Below are 19,321 nucleotides of genomic sequence, written 5' to 3' on the forward strand. Positions count from 1 at the left end.
AATGATTGTTCACTCCGATCAGGCCCCCAAATGCTTCTTTTTTATATTAGGGGTGAGAATTGATATTGATTTTCCCATCTACTTTTGCCAAGTGATAGCCTGATTCCACTCTAAATTAGAGTTTTCATTTTCACAACAGGTTCACGTTTAGATCCCGGCATTTCTTTTCATCATTTTCCTACGGACACTTTTTAAAAAAAAAGATACTTCGCACTCTATGCACAAGGTGAGTAAAATCAGGCATTCCACCAGTTCTTATGAACCGATCTGAACTAGTGCTTTCAACACCGAATGTGATTATTAAGCATACCTTTCTGTGGTTTATCTTCAGACACGGATTCACGTGTTTTAATTAACAGCGAAGCCATTCAGAACACTCTGCATCAACACTCATTGGTAAGCTGTTGGAGGTCGGTTAGAGTCGCCTGGCAAACTCCTTTGGTGTCATGCTCTGTAATCTACACAGTAACTGGCAAACTTGTGTCTCTTACATTCTTTCCTTTGCTTTATTCCCCTTTTCTCTTAGATACTGCATGAGGCCCTGAAGAGAATCCCAAATAAATTGGTGGGATTCGAAACGCATAGGCTTTGCCACAGTTTGGTCTGCGAGAGCCGCAGGTTATCGAATGAACCTGTCCTGCCGCTCCATGTTGTACATTACCAAGGACTTACAGTTCTAATGATTTTTTTTTTACCATTTGGTTCAATACACAGGAATGTACTTAGTATAAATTATTTCTCTTAATATCATAGAAAAATCGTTTGCAGACTGTGGCGTTCTCTCCCTTTCAATTCTTTGTATTGTATTGTATATATATTGTATTATATGTTTTATTGCTTCATTACTTTTTTCTTCAATCGGTTGAGTGGTATTGTATGTTTGTGATATGTATGTGACTACGAATGAATGATTGATGTACAGTTAGATTCTTTTTAATGTATTATGTGTCCATCCTGAGTTTTCTTCCCCCTTTGTATGATGAACTGAAAAATTTGTGTGTAATGTTTTTTCAAAAAATTGTTAAAATAAAAAGCTATTAACTAGCGATCCCCGTTCTTGAATGTCTTTTCGAGTTCTGGATGATTATTTGCGTATCTAAATCAACTTATATCAGTACTGGCACTTCTGTTTGTTCTTTAATGATTTGGGCTCAGCCTTACCGATTGGAGCCAGCCCCTAGTTGTTGTCTGATCAAAGAATAGTAGCAGCAGTAACCAGGGCTGACCCACCAAAGGGTGTGACTGCAAGAACTAGAGTGAAAATGTGTTAGTTGGGAGCATGATCAACCAAAGAGCTGGGAGAAGAGAGTATGCATCCAGGGCAGAGAAAATGAAAAGCATCACATTCATTTTTGTGTGGTTGTGTGACATTGTGTCCTTCCCAAATAAACAGTGTTGAATCCTTAAAGCTACTCCTAGCGTCAAGGACTGCCAAATATATATGCTGGTCTCCATCATAAGAGTATTATCTTTGACTCAATTGTGCCCATTCATGGTATAATTGTGCCATAGCCATAATATTTTTGTCCTTGACTATTTTGGGTATACAAGTCTAGTAATTACATACTTGCTGCCATCACTGACATATTAAGAGCATGACTTGCCTGCTTTTAGCCATTCCTGATAGAAATTATGCTTTTTCAGAAAAGGTTTTTCTTATGGACAATTGAGTTTGATTGCTCAAAGTGGAAAGGGATTTTGATAGAAAAATATGTGTATTTTCAAAAAATTAATATGCTAATGATGACAAAATATCGCAATTCTAAAACACATTTAAAGTTGTTAGCTGAATGGTAATTCAATTTGAGTTGGGGAGACTTACTGCTGTGGTAATACCCTTTGTGACACATAGCATGTGATGATTTGGATTTTACTTGATTACTAGCATTTAATATTGATAAACGTTTTCCTAGCATTCTGCTGATAACTTCACCTGGATTTTTTGGGTGGTTACTATTGATAATTGTGCTTAGGGTGGTCATAGTGTAATGTTAATACATATCATCAGCATTTTACAGTGATAAAATATGCTAGTAGCTCAGCAGGACTTTCCTTGAGCAGAATTAGCTCTCACTACAGAAAAGGTTGGAGACCCCTGTACTATACCAAAGTAAGATATAGTGTGCACAGGGTCCAATGGATCCCCAGAGGCATATGTAGAGAATACTAAAAGCTCTATTTGTGGTAGTGTAGTCGAGCAGTTAGGCTTATCAGAGGGCTGATAATTGTATACAGTCAGGCAGAAAATGAGAGCCCCCACTCAAAGACTGAATCCAGACCAATTGTTTTGAGTCACAAATTATTACGTTGTTGTTTTAATACTAGAACCAGAAGGAACTCAGTTGCAGGTAAGTAACAGTTTCAAAAGCAGCAATACTTTTCAAATGCAGCAAGATGGTTTTGCAAGGCAGTGAAAAATGCTTTACAGTAGTAGAAATACTTTTGTAGAATCAGTTCAGATAGTAGAACTTTGCAACAGAAATAGATAGACTTTTGTATGCAATAGGTTTGCAAACGTAATGCAATCCTATAGGAGAAAAACAGTACCATGCATTAACATGTAAGTACATAACTTACTCTCCTAGTCTTCAGGGGTTAGGATTGACACTTGGCAAGGTTCAGTTTACGGCTAGTACTGCACATCTAGCGGCAGTGGGGTGGCCGGGTGCAAAGGTCACTAGGCCTAATGCAAATCAAATGAGGCTGTGTGCACCTCGCAGAGGCACGGTTTGCAGGTAAGAATCTGTGCTTTCAGGGCAGAGGCTCTGGGGGTTAAGATCAGCAGAGAGAAGGCCACGAGGCAGCACCACAGCTACACCACCAGTGGCACCGGGGCGGCAGAGTGCAGGGTGCACAGCAGGGTCGGGCGCCCAATGCCTTTCTATGGAGGTTCTCGGGCCACAAAGAGGCTGCAGTCTCGGGCCAGGAGACTAAACAAAGACTGGGCAGGTAAGTTAGAGGGTGATGGAAATGGCGCTTTTTGCAGGGTTATCCCTAAGCGTTTTGCTTTTTCCTCCTATTTTTTCCTGACCTGTAGGTGTTGGTTTTAGGACTCTGGAAACTTTACCACTGCTAATCAGTGCTAAAGTGCATATGCTCTCTGTATAAAATATGTTATGGATTGGTATTTCCATGATTGGCTTTTTGATTTATGTGGCAGTCCCTAGTAAAGTGCACTGCGAGTGCCAGGGCCTATAAATCAAATGTTGTTAGTGGGCTGTGGCACTGGATTGTGCCACCCACGCAAACAGCCCGTAAAATGTAACTCTGGCCTGCCATTGCGGAGCCTGTGTGCAGCCTGGGGCTGCCATGTCGACTTGGCAAGTGCACACACTTGCAAGTCCCTAAACCTTCCCTTTTCTACATGTGAGTAGCCCCTAATGTAGACCCAAGGTACCCCCATGGGCAGGGTGCATTGTATGTGAAAGGTAGGACATGCCCTGGTATGTTTGGCATGTCCTGATAGTGAATTACAGCCTACTTCGTTTTTCACTATTGCAAGGCTACCTGTTCCCCATAGGCCAGAGTGGGAAGTTTGATTATAACATCCTATAATCCTAAATGACTCTGGAAACATGATTGAAATTCGAGTTTAGTATGCCTGAACTCAGAATGATAAAATACATATTTTAGTGAAGTTGATTTTAACATTCTGTGTTTGAAAATACCACTTTTAAAAAGTAGGTCTTTTCTGACCTAACCATCCAGCCTGCCTCTGCTAGCTTGTGTATTGTCTGTCTGGTTTGTGAATGACAGTGGCTGGGGGAGACTCCAGGAGACAGAATGAGTCAGCACAGGGCTGAATAAACCTATCTGCACATAGATGGGTGGGAGGAGTAGCACCTGGGTCTGAATAGGGCTGTGCCTGCCTGCCTTCCATAATGCTGGCTCCACCTCCTGTGGTGCGTCTGATAACCTTGGCCCACTTTGACAAAGGAAGAAGGTGCACACTGGCAGAATACAGCCAAAACTAGTTTGAACTAAGTCCAGGCCCCTCTGCCTTCAGAGAACAAAGGAATTGCTGGTACAAATATTGGGCCCCAGACCCCAAGACTTTAGATTACTTCTGAACTAAGGAACCTGCCAAGAAGAAGGACCGGGAAAGCTGGAGGAGGAGTACTGCCCCTATGCTGCATGTTGTGGGGTTGGCCTGCAGTGGTTGCTTCTGTCTTGGGTGGGGAAAGGACTGGACTGTGCTTTCATCATCTTCCTGTAAGAGTTTTCTCCAAGGGCTTGAAGTAGAGCTTGCCTCCTATTTGAAGTCTCAGGGATAGAAAAGGCTTCGAAGAACTCGCTGGAATCAAGGAACCTGCCAAGAAGAAGAGCTGGAAGAGCTGCCAGGAGGAGTACTGCCTCTTTGCTGTGTTGTTGCTTTGTTCGGTTGGCCTGCAGCTGCTCCTTCTGCCGTGGGAAGGGAAAGGACTGGACTAAACTTTCTCTACTAGTGATGAGTATCTCCAAGGGCCTGAAACTGAGCTGGCCTCCTGTTAAGAAGTCTCAGGGACTGCAAAGACTTCATAAACCTCTGGGTACCGCTGTTTCAGTTGCCACAGAGAAGAGGGAACCGCGACCAACTCTGTCACCGACTCCGTCGCTGGCCTGTGTCCTGAAGGCACCGCAGGACGCACCATCCCGCCCTGCACCGCAAGCCTTGGTCTCACAGACGCCGTCTGCATGATTGTCACCGAGCTGCTGCCTGCACCGCATCGAGAGGACACCGCAGCCCACACGCCTCACTTCATTTCGCTGGCCTGGTCTCACCGTCATGACCGCGTTGTCACGCACAGCTGTCCAGCTCGGCCTGCGCCAATTCCCGCCAACCGGCTCTGTCGCTTGCATCGCAACCTGCCAGCACTGCATTGAACACCATCTTGCCCTGCACCGCAAGTCTTGGTCTCACCGACACCGTCTGCACAATTGTCACCAAGCAGCTGCCTGCACCGCATCGAGAGGACACCGCTCCCTGCACCGCTTCCACTTTGCACCGTACCCGCGACGGATGCCATGACTGGCTCTGTCACCTGAACCACAACCTGGCAGCACCGCATCGAGTACCGTCTACCCCTGCACCACAAGCCTTATTCTCACCGACGCCGTCTGGACAATGGTCACCGAGCCGCTGTTCGCACTGCATCAAGAGGACACCACACCTTGCACCGCTTCTACTTTGTATCGCAACCGCGATGAATGCCAAGACCGGCTCGCACCTCCGTGTGGGCCGCACTAAGAAATATACTGCTAACGAGTCTGTTCACGCTATTGCTGGCCCGTACCGACGCAGTCAGCTGGAACTGTGAGACTCTGTTGTTTTCAGCATTGCAGTAGGCTTGGACCGAACTACTGACTCATACAAACTGTGTTTTCAATGTATTTTTGCAATTTAAAGACATCTTGCGTAGTAACTATTTTTAAAGTACTGTATTGTGGATTTTTATCGTATTTGGTCTTGTTTTAAGTATATAAAAATATTGGATATTTTCTAAACTGGTGTGGTGTCCTTTTGTAGTGCTTACACTGTATTACTGTTGGTTATGTGCAAATACTTTACACACTGCCTCTAAGATAAGCCTGACTGCTCGTGCCAAGCTACCAAGGGGGTGAGCAGGGGTTATTTTAGGAGTGTAACTAGAGATCACCATTTCTAATAGAGGGTTGCTGAATACCTGGGCACCATCAGCTGGGCACCCCAGAGTCGGGGGGCTGAGGATGCAGGGGTGCCTTTTGGTGTCAGGTTTTCTTTGCTGGAGCGGGTCGTCTTCAGGGGGACCCTTCATGAAGAGGCTGCAGGCGACGTGGAATCCAGGAGAGGTAAGCCACTGATGGAGAAAAGGTTAGGATTGCTGGGGAGACTTCACAGGATACGTGAGCCACTCAAACTCGAGCCGTGGGTGTCAGGTGTAGAGTAGGCTGAGATCACGTCTCCGAGCTGGAGCTGGAGTCCTTGAGTTGTATTATTGTGGACAGGGCCGCTGTCCTCAGGAGATCATTCCTTTTCAGAAGTGAAGTCAGTCCTAATTGGGTTTCTGGAGCTAGCTACTGCTGGACAGATGTCGCTGGTTTCGCAGGGTCTTTAAAGCTGATGAAAGGCCTGTAGGGCTGGGGCCAAGTCAGTGGGCATCTTCAGGCTTTGCTGCAAGGCATCCTCTTCACTGTTCTACTTCTTATTGCATGAATCTGAGGCTCTAGGTTCAGGAGTATCCCTAAATACTGAATTTAGGGGTGTTAAATATGCTGGTAGAAGGTAGTCAATGGGCTACTTGCCTTTAGGATGAATACACCCATAAAATGTAACCTCCCATTGGGGAGGGGGCATCCCCCTAACCTGATTGGGTTAAATCTTTCCATTCAAGATGGAGGATTTCCTAAGGATGGGGTCACCTCGGTCCTGGGCACCTAGAGGGTGGTCCTGGCAAGAGAGGGGACACACATCTCTTGACTACTCATTTTCCAGCTGACCTTGATGCCAAAATGGTGGCTTGGTCAAGGAGGCAGGCATCTCCAATTGCTGGAGAGGCCCTGGCTAGCACATCAAAGGAAGCCTTTGAGACTCATCGCCCTGAATGATGTACCTAATTGTGAGTAGGTGTGAAGTACCTCCACTCAGCCTATAACCCTGACCCACAAGAGCACAAGGACTCCCACCTCAGGGGGTCAGAAACATGTCTGTGTGTGGTAGGCTGGTTCAGACGAGTCAGCTGGACATGAGGGAGTTGGTCATTTTTCTGGGGGCATCTCTAAGATGTTATGTTATGTTATTCGGATTTATATAGCGCACAGCTGCCCCAGCAAAGGGGCATCCCGGCACTGCCAGCATGAGAGAAAGGACCTAAACACTAGGACAATAGAACGCCAAAGAATAGAAAGAGTGACCAAGGAAACTAAGTTGAGGGAAAGAGGAAAGTTTTAATAGCTTTCCTGAAGTCCAGCAGACAATTCATCCTATGGATTTGAACAGGCAGGGAGTTCCATAACTTGGCTGCCAGGTAGCGAAAGGACCGGCCCCCGCGCAAAGACGTTTCACATGGAGAACAGTAACCAGGTGCTGCCCCAAGGAGCGCAGCTGGCGTGGGGGAAAATATGGAGTAAACAAGTTACCAAGCAAGCTAGGCGTAGCAAGCTGCAGAATCTTAAAAGAAAGACACAGCGTCTTAAATTGAATGCGCTCCGCCATGGGAAGCCAATGAAGTCTCCGGATGGCGCCAGCAGAGGGGCAAGACCGCGGGAGCCCCAACAAGGCTCTGACTGCGGCCGAGTTTTGAACACGCTGCATCCGTGTTATTTCAGCTTGATTGACCCCTAATATGAGAGAACTGGCGTATTCCAATCAGGATAGAATAGCTGACTGGACAATCAGCTGGCGCGTTGGTGAGTCGAAAAACTTCAGAAGTGGCTTAAGACCCCACTGGAGTCCAAAGCATGTGCCGGCAACTTTTTTTGTATGGTTTTGAAAACTGAGGGAGGAATCCATCCATACCCCCAGGTTCTTAACCACTGCCTTGGGATTAGGAGTACTACCCAGGACACTCAGCCAGCATCGCTCACTCTACAAGCTCGAGTTCTTCCCTACTAACAAAATCTCAGTTTTGCTAGCGTTCAACTATAAGCAATTAGTGGTCATCCATTCTGCAACACCAGCCAGGCCGCCTCTAAATCTAGAGGCATTCACTGTGGAACCTTCAGCCAGGGCCACCGCAAGCTGCGTATCATCAGCATATGAGAACATGGTGAGGTCCCACTGCCTGGCGACCGCAGCAAGAGTCTGGACATTCAGATTAAAGAGTAAGGGACTTAGCGCCGAACCCTGGGGCACCCCCTGGTCGATGGAATGAGCCTAAGAAAAAAACGGAGGGGCTGACACTCTGAAAGATCTTTCGGTCAGAAATTATCTGAACCATTCCAGAGCCAGGCCAGCCACGCCCGCCTCCTTCAGCCGCTATAGCAGAATGCCATGCGAGACCGTATCAAAGACGGCACTAAGATCAAGCAAGATCAGTGCTGCCGTCTGACCGGAATAGAGAATGGTCCACAGGTGTTCAGTCATGGCCAGGAGAGCAGTCTCCGTACTGTGGCCCGAGCGCAAACCATTCTGAGATGGATCCAAGATGTTGTTGGTACTCAAGAAATTTATTTGAGTGTTATTAACATGCACCTCTGCTATCTTAGCCCCCCAAGGGACTCGAGTTTAGCCGAGTCAAGCAATGGTTTTTTGAGAATGGGGGATACCCATGCCTGTTTCCACGGCTCCGGGACAATAGCTGTGGAAAAAGAAACGTTGTCTATCTGGCATAGCGGGCCAGAAAAAGAGAGAGTGACTCCCTAAACTGAACCGGCTTTAAAGGGTCAGCCGGATAGCCAGATTTAACTTTCCTGCTCAGCCGAATGAACTCATCCTGTGAGATACTGGGGATAGCTATTAGAGAAGGCAGTGGCAAGGGTCTAGGAAGAGCAGTAGAAGGAGACGTCACTTGTGGGAAGGACCGATAGATGGTATGAACTTTCTCAACAAAGAAAGTAGCCAGCTCCTCACACTGCTGTTCAGATGAGATAGCAGATGCCGAATTTTTCCTAGCCATGAGGTCTTTAAGGATCTTAAAAAAACATTTGCCCCCTGAGGGCTTTTTGGTATAAATCCAACACTGGCATCAGTGTGGGTTTATTATGTTGAGGAGTTTGATACTAAACTCCTTAATATTCAATAAAGCCTTCATGGAGCTGTGGAGTACGTGATGACAACCTCCCAGCCCAAGTACTCAATATGGCTTCAGTGCACTTACAGTGTCTGTGAATGGCACATACACTGTAGGAGCACATTGCAAATACAGCTGTCCCCTCACCTGTGGTATAGTGAACCCTACCTTAGGGATTTGAGTCCTGCTAGAGGGGTGACTTACCTATGCCACAGGCAGTGGTTGATCGGCATGGCACACAACCCTGTTTGCCATGCTGTTATATTCTTGTCATGGAATTTATTATTAATTAACCTTTTCCTTCAGGTCCTTTAAGTGCATGCGACATGTGATGTTTCTTCATGCATTCTATGTTCTGAACAGAGCTTTCCTTATGTAACATTCTGCATTGCCTGTCAGTTATATCCCTGTTGTTGCTGTGCAAGGACTTAATGCTGTGCTGATTAATAAACCTTTAAAAAGTCTAATTTCTCTGGATTATTACAAATTTTGGCGACGAGGACAAGCCTACTCCAGCCATTTCCAGCACAGGAGCGGAGTTTGGATCCACTTTTACATTATTCTACAATTTTGGATTATCGTCTTGTTTACCTACTTCAAGAAATCGAAGAAAATATTACTGCCATTCTACTCAGAAGTGGGTAATGTACTTTGGTTTTATTTACTGCCTTTTGGGATGCGTCAACATTTAAAAGATTCCTTTACTTCTGATGCATCTTTTAAACTCACTGTTGCCTCGATTCTTTCATATGTTGCCGTTCCTGCTCGAGCTTGTTAAGTGACGTCTGGATCACTCGGCAACCATCTGGATCACTCGGCAACCAACTTCACGTCATAAGGGTCTGCCCTTATCTTTCACGGCATCACGACCTTTCTGATGTTTCATGGCAACCATTGCCGTGCATTTCCAAGTCAACTGACGACGCTGACGTAAGCGCGTGCAGTTTGTTGTTTCTTCATTTCTTTCCTCTAATTCATCAAGCGGCGCTGATGTCATCACATCCTTCTGTCAGTTGCCAAGCAGCCAAAAGCATCTGAGGAGTTCTCATTTAACGCGTACATTTCCTTAACACGTATTTTTCTTTTACATTTCAAGGTTATACGTTTGTTTCTTATATTTATATTTTCATTTAAAACGGAAAGGAAGTTTATTCAAATTCATATTCTGCTATACCAAATACAACATTTAAAGCTATTTTCGATTTTGATCATATTTCGGGTCAAAATCTTATTTCATCAGTTCTTGTGGATCAAACCTGGGCAAGTACTTTTAAACTGTTCTACATTTGTTTTATATTATTTCATTATTTTCCGTTTAACCCCTTCGATGCTCATGACGGAACGGTTCCGTCATGAGCATCAGTTGAGCTGTGCTGATGACGAAACCGTTCCGTCATGACCACACCCATTTGAAAGGATCCAGCACAGGAGGAAAATCTCTGTCGCAGCGATGAGGCTAAATAACTTTAGTTGCTTATTGTGACAATGCAGTTTGACCCTCCAGCAAAATTTTTACAGATCAAGGGTGATCCCCCCATGCCTTGGTCTAGATGTAAGGAGGAATTGTTCAACTAACAAAATAAAATAGAAACTGCACAAAACTCGAATAAATCCCTATATGAGACCACCAAACAATTAGCAGGTCTCTCTGTCGATCTTACACCTCCCCCGTCCCAAACTCTCTGTGACGCTTTGTCCAAGTTCTTCTTCAGTAAGGTTGACGACATTTACCGGGTCTTCGCTAACAACGCAACCCCTTCCCACAGGCCATCAATTCAACTTGACGGACCAATCCTCCCTCAGTTTAGAGAGGTGACTTGCCCGCAGGTGCTAAACATTGTATCCTCCATTAAATCCGGCTCGGCCCTAGACCCTTGCCCCTTGAAGGTCCTGCGGCCAATCATGGATGCAGTTCTCCCGACCATAACCGATATCTGCAATTCCATGTTTAGCACCGGTATCTACCCTGAGACACTTAAGAAAACTCTTATCAAACCGCTTCTCAAAAAACCTACCCTTGATAAAGAAGAACTCAAAAGTTACCGCCCCATCGCCAGTCTCCCACTACTAGCGAAAATAGTGGAAAAAATCATGAATGCCCAACTCTCTTCCTTTATCGAGGAAAACAAATGCCTGGCCGAATCGCAGTTTGGTTTCCGCCGTTTCCATGGAACTGAGACGCCTTGGTCAAAGCCGCGGACGACATCAGATCCATCCGGGATGCGGGAGGCACTGCTGTCCTTATATTATTGGATCTATCGGCGGCCTTCGACACGGTCGACCATACCACCTTGGTCGACCGTGTCGAGAGCATAGGTATTCGAGGCAACGCTAAAAATCTTCTTGCTTCCTTCCTGGCTAACAGGACCCAGGTCGTCACTGTAGGACCTTTTGAATCCTCCCCCCTGTCACTACCATGTGGAGTCCCCCAAGGCTCATCCCTCAGTCCGACACTATTTAACATTTATGTGTCGGACCTTGCCAATGTCATCAGGGCACACGGGATGAGCCTCACGTCATACGCTGATGACACTCAACTGGTCCTCGCCGTCAAAAATGACGGGCCTCAGAAAGCCAACTTGTTCAACCAGGGCATGCTGGCAATCGGGAACTGGATGGCACACAACTGTTTGAAATTAAACTCCGATAAATCGGAAGTTGTAATTTTTGGCAATCTCTCCCCGGAGTGGTCCCCCCTTTGGTGGCCTTCACCTATGGGCCAGCCCCCAGACCCGGTTAACAAAGTGAAGAACCTGGGAGTCTTGTTCGACAATCGTCTGAACTTCTTACCACATGCCAATCAGATATCCTCCTCAGCCTTTCATAAATTAAGGCTCATCAAGAAAATTCTGCCCTTTCTACCTGAAAATACCGCCAAAACATTGGTAAGCTCCCTGGTACTCTCCACCCTAGACTATTGTAACGCTTTGTTTCTAGGTGCCCAGGAGAGAGTGTTATCGAAAATGCAGGCTATTCAGAACGCGGCCGCCAGGCTCCTAGGGCGAATCCCCAAATACCAACCGGTGTCACCCACCATAAGACAACTTCACTGGCTTCCGGTGAAGAAGAGGATCAAGTTCAAATCCCTGTGCTTGGTATACAAGGCTTTACACAATGCCGGACCAGTGTTCTTCACTCAGAACTTAACCCCCTACTGCCCGTCCAGAACACTGCGCTCCTCCAGTTCCTTGGAACTGGTGGTCCCCCGAACCAAATCTGTCAACTGGGGTGACAGAAGATTTCTCGTAGCCGCACCAAAATTGTGGAACACACTGCCTCACTCAATTAAGACCAGTACTTCCCTCTGGTCTTTCCGCAAAAACCTCAAAACCTGGCTTTTTAATCAATGAACTTCAGTCCCCCTTGTTGGCTAAACATTGCAGTTACTTAGCGCCGAGATGCCCACGGGCCTTCGTTCGCGCTTTACAAATGCTGTTATAAATAAATAAATAAACTATAGGAGAGCTTTTGATGGAGAACGCATGGGGCAGAAAGAAAAAAAAGCATTCTGCTACACTGTATTGGTTCTGAGGGCCAAGAGATTTTTAGAACTTTACCCCAGTTGATAGTTCCTACTGGTAGTGGTGATTCTATAAATGTTTATACAGAAGCTCTTAACAGATTGGAGAAAAGATTTAAATCTACAGCTAATATTGCTTTAAATTGCTTCACATTTTACACTAGAGCACAAAAGCAGGATGAATCTTTTGATGAATTTCTCACTGCGTTAAGAGCCTTATCCTTGCATTGTAATTTTGGAGTCATGTCCGACGAAATGATTCGTGACCAAATTATTGTTCATGTTAAGAACAAAAAAATTCAAGACAAATTGTGGTGCATAGGTGATCCAAATTTGGAGGAAACTATTACCATCGCTAAATCCACTGAAATGTCTGAAAAATGGATAGACATTGTTGGTAAACAAAGTTCTACTTCTAGCAAAACCACTACTGAAGAAGTATGCATTGTAAAGCCTAAAATGGACAACAAAAATGTCCTTCCGATACAAGGGAGAGCAAAAAATTCTTATAATATCAGTAGCAGGAGAACAGATTTTACCAATAATTCTTTTTCTTGTTTTAGGTGTGGTAGCAGGTCACATATTGCGTAATTTCAGGGTTGTCCTGCTATAAATAAAGAATGTAATGTTTGTGGTAGATTAGGACACTTTAGTAATGTTTGTAGAGAAAAACGTTACAATAGCCAACTACGAACAGGACAATCACGTCCATCCACTAACAATGTCATTTCTGCAAAAGGGTCTTCTATTAGCAATATTGAGGAAGTGAATCAAGATCTTGACAGAGGTTATGTTGTTTCTATTGTTCAAAGTGGGTGTGTAATGCTAACTAGCAAGAAGTCACCCAAATGTATTTTCTATATTTTTTCTATTGCAATTGAACTTATGGTAGATTCAGGATCCCCGTGGACTATAACTACTAGAGAATACTTAAATGAAAAACTACAAAGTGTGTGTGATATTGCTAATTTACAACAATCTGATATTTTTGCAGAGAGCTTTAACGGAAACAAGATTGACATTCAAGGTTATTTAAAAGTTCCTTTAAGTTTTAGGGGAAGGTTAGCTCACATCAAACTCTATATTGCAGTAAAGGGAGTCAATGTGCTTGGCTGGCATGACCAATTGGAACTTGCATCAAATTAAACCCACTTGCCAAAGATCTTATCTCTCTGTGTAGTGAACAAGACAAGATGAATGAATGCTATTAGTCCTAGTGGAGAAGAAAAAAATGATATCGCCTTTTGGAGCAACAAGTTTGACAAAGTTTTCTGTGACCAGTTAGGGAAATTGAAAAATTTTGCACATAAAATTGTTCTTAAAGATGGGGCAATTCCTGTTAAACAAAAATTAAGAGGGGTCCCTCTTAATGTTAGAGATGAGTTAAAGGAAATGTTAAATGATTTGCTGAAGGATAAGATCATAGAGCCTATTGAGTCATCAGAATGGGTTTCACCCATAGTTCTAGTACGGAAGCCTGATCAAAAATTGAGAGTATGCATTGATTTGAGTGCACTTAACTCCAACATTATCATTGATTGTCATCCCTTTCCCAATATTAATGAACTTGTTTCCTTATTTGATGGTGCGCAGATCTTTTCCACTTTGGATCTTAGGTCAGCCTACCATCAAATTGAACTCACTGAGGAATCTAAAAAATATACAGCCTTCATTCCTCCCATGGGACTTTTCCAATACAAAAGAATGCCTTTTGGGTTGGCATCCGCCGCCTCTGTTTTTCAACGGGTTATGTTCCAAATTTTTAGAGACCTTGATTTATTTGTAAAATGCTTTCAAGATGACATCTTAATCTTTTCTAAAATGGAACTTGAACATGTTTCACATCTAGATGAATTATGTAGAAGACTTGAAAGTTATGGTCTTGCCCGCAAGGCACATAAATGCAAGTTATTTAGGAAATCTGTTGAGTACTTGGGGCACACGTTATCGGGGAAGGTTTAATTCCAAAAAAATCAAATGTGGAAGCTATACTCAATGCTCCAGCCCCAAGCAATAAGGAACAACTGCTGTCATTTTCGGGTATGTGTGAGTACTACAGTAAATTTGTTGAAAACTTTGCTACTAAAATGGAGCTGTTAAGGAGGTTACTAAGGCAAAGCAATGCGTTTGTTTGGGAATCTGAACAAGAAAAAGCATTCACAGATATTAAGAATGATATTGTTAATTCACCTATTTTGAAACCTTTTAGGATGGGTAGGAAATGTATCATCACTACTGATGCTAGTCGGTATGGTCTTGGGTGTGTGTTATCTCAGACGGATGGTGTTATGGAATGGAATGTAGCTTTTTCATCTAGGACGTTAAATGAGACGGAGCGCAGGTATGTAGTTACTGAACGAGAGTTGCTTTCTTGTGTGTGGGCTATCGAACACTATAGAATTTACATATGGGGAAGCAAATTTATCCTGAGAACGGATCATAAACCTCTTGTACACATCTTATCAGCAGGTGGAGGGTGGAATTCCACGGCAAGAATTGCACGTCTGGCATCCAAGTTACAAGAATACAATTTTATAGTAGAATACATACCTGGGAATTTTTTTTTACTGCTGACTGTCTGTCACGTCTTCCTTGTGAAAGTAGTGATGATCATGTTAATGCACTCAAGGAGGTTGATTTTTTTCTAGGATTGTCTGATTTTGTTTCTCCTCAGTATCAGGATATCACTGAACAATTTTGGATGAAATGTCAGGATGATGATGAGAAATTTGTAATGCTAAAAAAATGTCTTCTAGAAGGCTGATCCAACAAAACCAATGTCAGAGAAGATTTACTTCCGTTTTACAATGTTGCTGAAGAGTTATGGTGTGAAGGTGAATTAATTTTCAAATCTGGGAAATGTATCCCACCTAGTGGAGTGCAAGAGTTGATATTGAAGTTGGCACACAAAACTCATCCTGGAATCTCGGCCATGAAGCGCTTGATAAGATTACATTTTTGGTGGCCAGGGATGGATAGGTTTGTTGACCGTACTTTTAGAGAGTGTAGTGAGTGCCATACAAGTGATAAGATGCTAAAATTACATGTTCCACCCCTCAAAACCGTTAAGTGGCCAGAGTTTCCTTGGAGTAAAATAGCTTTTGATATTTCAGGCCCTTTTCATATCTTACCAGAATCCTCACGGTTTGCATTGGTTATTATAGATTACCATTCGAAATGGCCGGAAGTGAAATTTGTTGCCAAAGTAACATTTGATGTTGTTATTGCCTTTTTCAAATAAGTTTTTGCTAGAGAAGGGTGCCCTTCCGTGTTAGTTTCTGACAATGGTGTGCAGTTGGTTTCATCTGAGATGAAATCCTTTTTACAAAATTGCAACATTAAACACATTCGGACATCTCTTTATGAACTACATGAGAACGGACAGGTTGAGCGCTTTAACCGAGTACTAAAGAGTTTTGTTTCTGACGCTGTTAAAGAGAAAAGTAACTTGTTGAATGTTTTTTGGTGAGAAGCTTTGGACTTATCGCATAACTCCTCATACCACCACGGAACTTAGTCCTTTTAAATTACTTAAAGGAAGAGATCCTGCTTCAGTTATATGTCCCTGGTGGTTTAAGGAGAAATGTAAAAACTTGGCTGAGAATGAGGTGGACATTCAAAGTATTGCAAACAAGGTTAGTTGCAAACAAAGCAAGTCAGCTTTGTGGTACAATAAAAGGTGGAGGACAAGAGAACATAACTTGAAGGATGGTGATTGGGTCAGGATTTTGAAATCTTTCATGGTTAGCAAGGGTATGAGTAAGTATGGTAGACCCATTCAGGTTAAAAAAGTTTTTAATAATACCGTCATCACCCAAGATGGCAAGGTTTGGAATGTGAGTAAAGTAGCTAAGTGTACTACACAAAATAACTTACAGTCTCTGTCTCAAGATAATTTAAGTCAATGTAATAATTTCAAAGGTGAAACTAAACGTAATTCTTTTTCTGATTCAGTGGCATCAAGGATCAAAAATGATATGCGAATCAGGGGAAGACCCACTTCTCTACAAGATTTTGTGTAATCTTTATTTTGTCATTTTCCTTTAATAAGGAATTGTGTTATATTCTTGTCATGGAGTTTATTATTAAATAACCTTTTCCTTCTGGTCCTTTAAGTGCATGCGACATGTTATGTTTCTTCATGCATTCTATGTTCTGAAGAGAGCTTTGCTTATGTAACATTCTGCATTGCCTGTCAGTTATATCCCTGTTGTTGCTGTGCAAGGACTTAATGCTGTGCTGATTAATAAATCTTTAAAAAGTCTAATTTCTCTGGATTATTACACATGCCCACACCAAAACATATAGTCTGCAATGGCAGTGTGTATGTGTTTGGCGAGGGGCCTCTGAGGTTGGCATAATGCATGCTGCAGCCCTTAGAGACCATCTCTGGTCATAAGGCCCTTGGTACCACTGGTACCTATTACAGGGGACTTAGATGTGACCAGAGGTGTGCTAATTGTGAAAACAAAGGTACAGTTTTGGGAAAGGACACAGGCACTGGGAGCCTGATTGGCAGGGATCCAGTGCACGCTCACTCACAGTGCATCAGCTATCATGCAAAAAGAGGGTGGTAACCATGTAAAAAGGAGTACTTTCCTACAATGAACATCCTTGCAAGTTTTAAAATCAGCTGAAAGTTTGGAAAAGTGAAACAGCGTAGGCTTAAAGTCAAGGATTGTGCAGCTGGAATCCTTTCTGGTAAACAAACTGATCTATTGAAACAATCAACAATGCCTGGTCTACAATCCTGCCCCAGTCTCCCAACTCTAGGTGTCCAAAGAGGTTGTCTGTAATATCAGTCAATGGTGCCAGTTGTAATTTCTCAGTTTCCGAATCATTTTGATGATCTCGTTTGTGCTGCATTTCATGGTGCTACGCAAACAAATTATGGACTGAATACTGAATAAATCATACATTCACCACCAGTCAAGAGAACTGGGTTAAATCCATTGTTCTTTTGCACACCATGCAACCCCAGTTTAGACTCAGCCATATGCAAAGCAGTCTTGACCCTGTGCCTCATGGGAACAGTCCAGACTGAACTGCCAAACCAGGTCCCAACACAATTGGTGTTTCATACATTTTCTACAAAACAAATGGCTCTGCATTGTTGACTGACTTTAAAACTGTTTTGGTAACTGTGCCTGCCTACTTGAATTATTGTTTTTAAACTTTTTTGGTGCAGTATCAATGGTTTTCATTGCTCTAGGTAGTGCTGTGCCTGCCCTCCTTTGAAGGTGCTAAACATGAATAACAGGACTCCGTATTCAAGCGAGCTGCACTGTTGCCATGCTACAGCATCCTACTTGGGAGAAGATCTGCTATCCAGCCTGTGTGAGTAATGGGCTTTGTAGGACTTTATAGGAGTAATACTGTTACCATGCCCTGACACCGAATATCTCAAAACAGGTAATGGAAAGATTAATGGGGTGGTTTATAGTTAGGCAACCAGGCTACTGAATAGCAAACTTGACCATGTACGCTTTCTGTCCACCCTATTTAGGGTCAGGAGGAGAGTCAGCTTTCCATTAATGGAGTCCCATTGCCTCTAATGATGGAAAGCTACCACAGACAGAACAACAGAGTAGGAGGCTGTCGGAGTGAAGCCATTACAACATCCACTCTATTTAGAGTGGACGACCTGACTTGGAAACTTTGGGAGTTTGTTTTCGAAAAACAAACATTTTTAAAAGTTTGGTGGACAGCCAGCAAAACCAACCAAGGCCATCCCTTCCACTAAATGTACCTTGAAGGGAACAGCTGTGACTGCGGTTCGTTTCAAGATACTGAGATGACCGCTTTGCCGGGGTTCGTCTCTATATAGGACAGAAGCCATCCGTCAAGGTGGCGAAGGACTTAATGCCCACTAGCCTCACGGTCAATACTCCGATCTCCAGGGGCTAAATCAGCCCCTTAGTGATCAAGTGCCATACTTGGCTGTAAACCATGACAACACCATGTTCACTTATTTATGGTACAGGTTTCTTATGCACATCATGGCAGTGGACCAATTATGTGGTTTTTCTTACCTACGGAATGCAAAAAAACACAATGCCTAAGGATAATTTGCCTCGGCCTCTGAATCGGGTTCCTAAGAAACAAAAACTTGACCCCACTTTTTCGATTTACTATTGTTGTGTTGAACTTATCTGACATTGTTAATATTAATTCTGTGACGGAATGACTGCCCCTAGAGAAAGCCTATCAGTACATGCCAAACCGGTGGCTTTAAAGGGCATTCATTTTGTCCAATGTACACATGAAGTCTACTTACCATAGCTTTTCAATGGCACATTTCTCATGTTCCAGAAGGCGTCTGAAGATTTCACAAGATTTAGCAGTAAGTTTGTTGGAGCTCAGCCTGAAAAGACAGATTGATACAAACGGAGTGAGATCGTAGGATCCGGGAAAGGAATTCCAATTTTTTAAAGAATATATAATCTCTACTTCCTATTGCGGGTAATAGTTTACAGTGCTAGTCTTTCCTGTGCCGTTTAAATTCCTTGCTACGAATGCTAAAGAGATAATACAACTCTTGATTTATGCCATTACCCTTAAACCGCCTTCCTCGTCCCTGTCCTCACTTTAAGACAGGTAACCCTGTATTCCGTGATTGCAGAGAGGCTTTTTTTCCATAGAGGATTGCCTTTCTTCCATTTTCAAACGTTGACTCTGGACCTTCCCTATAATTCAGCCTCGCAGCCGCATTCCTCTGGGTTACAGCATGCGACTGGTACCGCAGCACTGGGTAATGACCTGGAAGGGGTTGGGGGGCAGGGGAGAGGGGGGCACTGGCCTCAGGGGAGGGCGCTTTGTTTAGCAATAACTTCCGATTTAAAAGCACCTACTGCAGAGTTCCTTGTGCATCCAGTTTCAGGCGGCAATAAAAATGTCAAGAAAACTCTTGTGAATAATGTTGGTGCTGGTGTTTTGTCTAGTGCCAGTTTTGACTCGTCATAAAGTAGCACAGAGGGTTAGTATGCCTGCTGCAAAGGACAGTTCTGTATTTTATGTTGACAGCTGAGTGGATTTGTAAAGCCAGTCTTTACCAGCTCTTTAAAACAAATGAAACATATGTGAGAGAGGGGCTATGGAGAGATATGGGGCACTT

General features: G+C 43.6%; 1 protein-coding gene across 1 annotated transcript in view; it reads right to left on the minus strand.

Annotated features, from left to right (window-relative positions):
• Positions 1-19,321, minus strand: part of LOC147750992 (uncharacterized) — a 540,733-nt gene that overhangs the window by 160,091 nt on the left and 361,321 nt on the right. The window contains exon 6 of the mRNA XM_086931993.1: positions 18,485-18,571. Coding sequence (XP_086788119.1) covers positions 18,485-18,571 — 87 coding nt within the window. The remainder of the gene's footprint in view (positions 1-18,484; positions 18,572-19,321) is intronic.

The sequence above is a fragment of the Lissotriton vulgaris genome, chromosome 1_1, assembly GCF_964263255.1.
Source record: "Lissotriton vulgaris chromosome 1_1, aLisVul1.2, whole genome shotgun sequence".
NCBI lineage: Eukaryota > Metazoa > Chordata > Amphibia > Caudata > Salamandridae > Lissotriton > Lissotriton vulgaris.